The 7,126-nt window shown below is 43.9% G+C and overlaps 1 protein-coding gene across 3 annotated transcripts; it reads right to left on the bottom strand.

Moving 5' to 3' along the window:
• Positions 1 to 2,336: 2,336 nt before the first annotated feature.
• Ciart (circadian associated repressor of transcription) lies at positions 2,337 to 6,469 on the bottom strand. Of its 3 annotated transcripts, none has more exons than XM_047566172.1 (6): positions 6,384 to 6,469; positions 5,378 to 5,803; positions 5,150 to 5,225; positions 4,847 to 4,925; positions 4,620 to 4,731; positions 2,337 to 2,968 (listed from the first exon to the last, which is right to left on the bottom strand). In XM_047566172.1, the coding sequence occupies exons 2-6, from the start codon at positions 5,741 to 5,743 to the stop codon at positions 2,465 to 2,467; spliced, it is 1,137 nt and encodes a 378-aa protein (XP_047422128.1). In that variant the 5' UTR covers positions 5,744 to 5,803; positions 6,384 to 6,469; the 3' UTR covers positions 2,337 to 2,464. The 3 variants fall into 3 exon arrangements, with proteins under 3 accessions (XP_047422128.1, XP_047422143.1, XP_047422134.1); XM_047566187.1 differs by having other exon boundaries at positions 5,378 to 5,549; positions 6,384 to 6,444; XM_047566178.1 differs by lacking the exon at positions 6,384 to 6,469 and having other exon boundaries at positions 5,378 to 5,549; positions 5,668 to 6,332.
• Between the last annotated feature and the right edge of the window lie 657 nt (positions 6,470 to 7,126).

The raw sequence follows: 7,126 nt of genomic DNA on the forward strand, positions 1-7,126 counted from the left end.
CTTCTATGGGAAAGGTTGGGAATGGAAATGGAGATTTAGCATTTATTAAAATTGAGGCAATAAACTTATGAAAGAAGATGAAACTTTTATGAGAAAGAATATAGTCAGAGGGGCTGGGACTGTGGCTCAGTGGTAGAGCACTTGCCTAACATATGTGAGGCACTGGGTTTGATCCTCAGCACCACATAAAAAAATAAATAAAATTTAAAAAGGTATTGTGTCCAACTGCAACTAAAAAGTAAAAAAGGGATCTGGGGTTGTGGCTCAGTGGTAGAGCGCTTGCCTGGCATGTGTGAAGCCCTGGGTTAGATTCTCAGTACCGCATATAAATACATACATACATACACACATACACATGAAAGGCACATAGACAACTAAAAAAATATTTACAAAAATACAGAATTTAAAAAATTTAAAAAAGAATATGGTCAGAGAAGAAGACTAAGTATGGTCTGAGCGTAGGAGAACACACACACACTCTCTCTACTAGGTGCAAGTGGAGCCATTAAGAGACTGGTAACTTGCTGCCAGTTAGGTAAGAGGAGAATTAGGATAGTGTGCTGTCATGGGATCCAAATGAGGAGAGTTTCAGTAGGCAGAAATTAATATCAAATGATACAGAGAACATGAAGTACATACCCTTGGTAAAGGACCTTGGGCTAAGTTGTTGATTAGGTGGAAGCCACATTATAATACTGGTTCTGTGAGATCATTGGTGACTTTGGAAGGTGCAACAAAGTGAATGTAGTAGAGCCAGGTATCATGGCGCACACCTATAATCCCAGAAACTCAGGAGGCTGAGGCAGGAGGATCATTAGTTGGAGCTCAGCCTCAGAAGCTTTGCAAGACTCTGTCTTGAATTAAAATAAAAAGGGTGGGGGATGTAGCTTAGTGACAAAGTGCTTGCCTAGCACATGTAAAGACCTGAGTTCAGTCCCCAGTACCAGGCAGGGGGAAGGATTACGGACTTGGGGAAATTTTTTTTTTTTTTTGTGGTGCTGGGGATTGAACCCAGGGCCTTGTGCTTGCAAGGCAAGCATTCTACCAACTGAGCTATCTCCCCAGCCCGGACTTGGGGAAATTATGGAGAAAAGAGAAAAGGACAATCAGATTGAAGAGATGTCTTCCTTCCTTCCTCTTCCTTTTTCAGTACTGGGAATTAAAACCAGGGGCACCACTGAGTCACATCCCCAATACTTTTTTTTGCGGGACAGAGTCTTGCCAACTCAGCAGGCTGGTTTCAAACTTGTGATCTTCCTGCCTTAGCAGCCCAAGTCTCTGGGTTTGTTGGAGTGTACTACCATGTAGGGCTTAACAAATGTTTTCAAGGAGGAGAGACCTGATTATACTTATAGGGGAAATAATTGTGGGTAATGTATAGAAGTTACAACAGGGGATACATGACACAGTAGAAGTTTCAGAAGTGAAAGGCAATCAAAAGCAGAAGTGGAGAGGTTTGCCTTAGAAAGGAGGTCATATTCACTGAAATAATGGGAGGCAATTATTCACTGAGGACAGGACTTGAGAAATGTGGCAAAGATGTCTTAGTAGTATGTGTGATGTACTAAGGAGTCAATAAACAATAAGATGAGAGAATATTGTGATATACTATACAGGTTTAAGATGGGAGAGAAAATGGTTTTTGTGGAAATTGGGACAAATCAGAAACAGAGTACTATTACAGAGAAGGGTAGAAACAGATGTATTCATGGACTTAATTTTTGCCTCCTGAAGATAATGGGTAGCCTTCCTTAGTTTATTATACACCTAGCAGGTACAGTTTTTTGAATAAAGATGAGGCCCAAAAATCAAAGGATAGTTTGAAAAAAAAAAAAAAAAAAGATGAGGCCCAGTGTTTGAAGGGACTTTCTGCTACTCTGATAATTGTGGGACACCCTTTCTTCTTCAAAACTGGCAACTACAGTGGTTGTTTTGGGTCTTGGACCCCCTCCTCTGGCAGGAGAAGGTTACATATGCATTTACCCACAAGCATCAACATCTCCCATCAAAGCAAAGAGGTTTTCCAGAGCAGAAGAACCTGTTGGTCTAGGACAGCTAAAAGATTACACAGGGGAGAAATACAAAGGGAAAGGTACTAGTCTTTGAGCCTGAAAAAAAAATCCAACTTTGAATCCTGTAACTTTCCCAAGGGTATTCCCTTGGAAAACAGCAGCAAGAGTCTCTTTACTTCCCTCACAGATTTATATTGTCCCATCCATACTCTAACTTGGTGGAGTTCATACTCACAAATATTCCCATCTCATATTTTCTGCAACTCAAAGGATAAAGATTGGTATGTGAGGCAGAAAGTTTTCAATGTACCCCAAAGTGTTTAGGTAAATAATTTATTTAACCAGGAAGGATTTATCTCCCCTAAACACAAATGCACACATTAGAAGTAAAAAACATATGTACATATATTTACACAAACGGGGAATCACAGAGGACAATTGCATGGCTTGGGTTAGGGGTTGAGGAGATGGGCATCAGAAACAACTGGAGAGTGGCTTTTCATCTGCTCCTCTAGGTATCCTATGTTCATCTCACTAGTCATGGTAGGTAGACCAGGAGAGGACAGAGTGCAGCTCCAGTCTGATGGTAGAGTTACTGGCAAACTGTGACAGCGAGGTTCCTCTCCAGATAGTTTCTTAGGATCACCAGGAGATGCTGCAGTAGATGGAACTGGAGTGGTAGGAGCAGAGTGGGTGAAGGACTGCACTCCATGCTGGAGGAAAAGGATGACACCAATGCTAGTTCCAGTGCCTACAGGATCATGGCTAAAAGATATGGTACCTGGGGAACTTAGAGGGGGGTTGCAAATAGGGGTGGTGTGGATCCAGGTGAGGTTCATAGCTGGCCATTCTGTGAGGTGCCAAGACTGCTTCGGTTTCAAAACTAAATGTCCTAGCTGTGTCTGGCCCATTTTTTCCATAGAAGTAGTTTCATCACTGTGGTGGCTAGGAAAATTCTAGGGAAGGGGAGAAATGAGAAAAAAACTGTGAAGAAAGTTTTCAGACTGACTCCAACATTATTGCTTAAATCTTTTGCTTTTCTTGGGAACTCGGTTCACAGTGCAAACATACCTTGTTTTGTGCAACAGATATGTTCTTGCCAGGTAAGAACATATTAAATAAAATTTTTAGTAAACAAGTTATACTTCCATTTATTCAACAAATAGTTGAGAGCCTACTATGTGCCACACACTATATAAGACATTGGATAGTCAACAAATAGTCCTGCAGATTCTCACTATAAAACAACTCCTTTTAGATGTTTTTAATGTGTTTTTATATATAAACACATGTGTGTGTGTGTGTGTGTGTGTGTGTGTGTGTGTGTTTAGATAGGGTCTCACTAAGTTGCTAAGAGGCTTGCTAAGTTGTTAAAGGTTGCCTTTGAACTTGGAGATCCTTCTGCCTCAGCCTCCCCAGTAGCTGGGACTATAGGCATATTCCATTGCACTCAATACAGATTTTTTTTAAAGAAAAGTTGTTTTGTTTTTGCCAAGGCTGGCCTCAAACTTGTGATCCTCCTGCCTCTGCTTTCTGAATAACTGGGATTACAGGCATGTAGCACTATGCCTAACTATAAAGAAAAGTGCTTTTTGTGTGTGTGTGTGTGTGGTGCTGAGCTATATCCCCAGCCCCAAGAAAAGTGTATTATTAATTGGAAACATGATTTCACAATTTCTCTGTTTTAAATTCTAATTTTCTATGTTTAATGCTTTATGAAGTATAAATTAATATTCAGGCAAGATTCTTCTGCTTGCTTATTTATTTATGGTACCGGGGATTAAACCCAGGGGTGTTTAACCACTAAGCCACATCACCAGCCATTTTTATATAGTTTATTTAGAGACAGGATCTCACTAAGTTGCTGTGTATGTTTTAAACTCACAATCCTCCTGCCTCAACCTCCTGATCCACTAGGATTACAGGCCTGACCCAACACACCCAGCTTCTACTTATTTTTTAATCAAGTTATTTTCACACCATTAGTAAATGTTGTTGATTGAAAACAAGGATATATCATTATCTAGGACACTCCCCTCTCCCCATTACTTGAATGCCCTCTAAACACCCTATTATTTCAAAGGCACAGAAAATAGGTCACTTCCACACCAGGTCCAAGAATCTATCCAACACTCTTCTCTATGGATGCACCATGGGTGCCCTCTCCCCTATTCCCAGTGATGTACCTCTTATTATCAATTCTTTAAACCCAGTGTAGACTTATAGGCTTCCAGGGGATTTGAAACAAGGATATGTGCATTGGAGTCAAAAGAGGGGAAGAGTTTTAGGGCAGCAAGGAAGAAAGCATTTACAGAGAGAAGCTGAGGTATCTTCCCACATGAATAATTTGTACAGGTATAAAATGACTTCTGTATCTGTACAGAAAGCAGATTAACTGCAACATGAGGGATAGGATTAAACTTCATGGAGTTCTGCCTAGTGATCCAAACAAAATAGAACAAAAATCATCCAGGAATTAAGACAATGCAGGAAGTTTAGGCATTCCTTTCCTAAAAGAAACTTAAGGAAAAGATCCAGAAGAAAATACATGCATATTCCATTTTCTCCATTATTCTCCCACTTCTTCCTTAGGTTTTAAGTTCTTACCTTGGCCATCTGATGTCTGCTACCACCCAGTGATGACTTCTGGGCAGCGATATGAGGAAACCAAGTCTTTAACATCCCTTCTACTTGTAGCAGGGTTCCTAGATAACGCTCCCTGTGAAAAGGATATTAAAACAAAAACAAACTATTAAGTATGAAAAAAGAAACAAGAAAGGATTGGAGAGATCTCCTTTTTATGAGGTACTGGGGAGCAAATCAGGTGGACTTACCCCATCTGAGGCTTCTGCAAAACACCTACTATGCGCTGGATCCTGTCCATTGCCACACTCTGCTGGAAACTGCTCAATCCTGGAGTCAGAGAGAAAGATTAAGGACCAGTATTGATTCAATACTCTAGTCAGATAAAGGAAGGACACAGGGGTCAAAATTGATTTGCCTAAAGAAATCAAATCACAAATACAAAAAAGAAACAATCCAGGCCCAGAACAAAGACTTAGAGACATACACATTTGAAAGAGATAGACAGATACTAAGGTGGGAATGTAGTCCAAAATAATGCAAGTAATAATTACCTCTCTCAAAGCGACCCATCTTCAATCCATTCAGTAGGTCTGTGAGGGGGCGGATGAATCCTTGGAGCTCTTTACACTGTAGGAAAACAGGACAGTGGCTATGAGAAGACCAAGAATTGCCCGTATGAGTAGTGATTCTTCCTCTGCCTCCAAATCTGGGCGTCAATACTATCATCTTAAGGTCGTTAATCAGTTGAGTGTTGAGCAATATGGTCTCCTTTCTCCTACCTTCTGAGCAAAGAGCAGGTCTCCCTCTGTGGTACAACCCTGGATTTTTAGACAGGTTTCCAATTCACCATCTCTTGATCTTTTAATCCCAGATCCCGTCATAGGAGAAGTCAAGCCTCGCTGTTCCAGGTGAGATGCTGTATGTTGGTTACTGGAAACCTTGCGACGATGCCTACAGCGGATAGGACCCGGGCTAGGCCGGAAACCTCCCCTCTGCCCAACAGTGTCTGACCTGGGCCCTTGAGACCCCTTGTCCTCCCTCTCACTATCAGAGGGGAAGCCAAAGTCACCGTTCACTGGGGAGGTGGAAAAAGAGGGAGAAAGAGAGGAGGAGGAATAAGAAGAAACACTAGATGGAGAATCCATAGGTCCAGAAGCAGGGGGTGGAGAGTAGCTCCTGGAGCACCCAAAGATCGGAACCTGCAACTGAAGAGCAAAGCGAGGGAGTTTGAAACCAGAGTCTAAGAATTACGAAATGGACTGGGAGACTGAGGTGCACTGCACGGGATAACACCTCTATTTCCCCTCCCCAATAGAGACAATAGAAAAAGTCATCTCCTCTACCCCCACTCATTAAAAAACTGGGGCTGCCTCTTTGGTCTCTGCAGAGCAGCTCTTGGCCTGACACATCCTCTGTTCTTTTCCCTCGGTTCGGAGTAAATATCTTACTAGATACCTTCCCCTGCTCTGCTGTTCTCCTGGTTTGTTCCCCAGTTCGACCTCTCAGTTGCCATCTGAAGCCACGCCACCCGCGAGTGTAAATCTGCACACCTGAACCTACCTAACCTAACTAGCGTCCCTATGAAAATTACCCCCACAGGGACCGACCTCCTAACCTTTCCCAATCTCTCTTGATCAAGATCCTTGCGTTGGTCCCTCTATAGTCGCGCCTGCCAGGTGATGCAATCCCCACCAATACCAAGATCTGCGTGCAGTCCCCCAAATCCACTCCCCCTGGCTCCAACCTTCTCCAGCGGTTCACTCATCGCCCTCTGAGTCTCCTTACCTGGGTCGATCGGCGCAGCCTAGACTCTGTCCAGCTCCTCCTCAGTCTCTCTGGGTCTTGGCTACCCACCTCCGCCTCACTCTCAGTGGGTCCCGCCCCTTCCCCCTCCCAGACACGTGCGGCTCGGCACGTGCCTCCCCCTGCGTACACAGATTTCGCACTCTCATTGGTTGTCTAGCCGGTAACACGTGACTCCCGTTAATGAAGTTCACAGCCCATTTGCTACAGCTCACAGGGGCTCGGCCAATAGAAAAGTAGTCCGGTGATGATTGGCTGGGAGGGAAGCATACCATGCTCCGCCCCTACATGCGGCTCTAGGAGAGGACCCGGTGAGGAGAAAAGGAGGAGGATGGAAAAGGAGTGAAAAAGTAGGAAGGGGAGAAAAAGGGCGGAGCCCATGACCTTAAATAGAATGATGATGCGAAGGAGACCCACTGGCTTAAAGTGTTCAGAGAATGGCTGTACAACTGGATGCGCGTGCCTGGGGGCGTGGGACCTATGGTTCTGCCTCCCCTGCTAACACGTCTGCCCCCTCTTTGAGCGCCTCCGCTCACGAGCACAGCACGTGGAAACCCTCAGTTACTTGTGTGCAACGTGTTGAGAGAATGGATGTGTGACACTGTGTAACCGTTCCCAATCTCGGCGTCCCAGCCCTCGTGACTCCCTAGTCTCTGTTTCACCCTCCCCTACTCTAATTCCTCCAAGTTGGGTGCCTCCTGCCCTGCTGGGTGAGGAGGGTGGGG

This window comes from Sciurus carolinensis, chromosome 1, assembly GCF_902686445.1.
Source record: "Sciurus carolinensis chromosome 1, mSciCar1.2, whole genome shotgun sequence".
In the NCBI taxonomy this organism is placed as follows: Eukaryota; Metazoa; Chordata; class Mammalia; order Rodentia; family Sciuridae; genus Sciurus; species Sciurus carolinensis.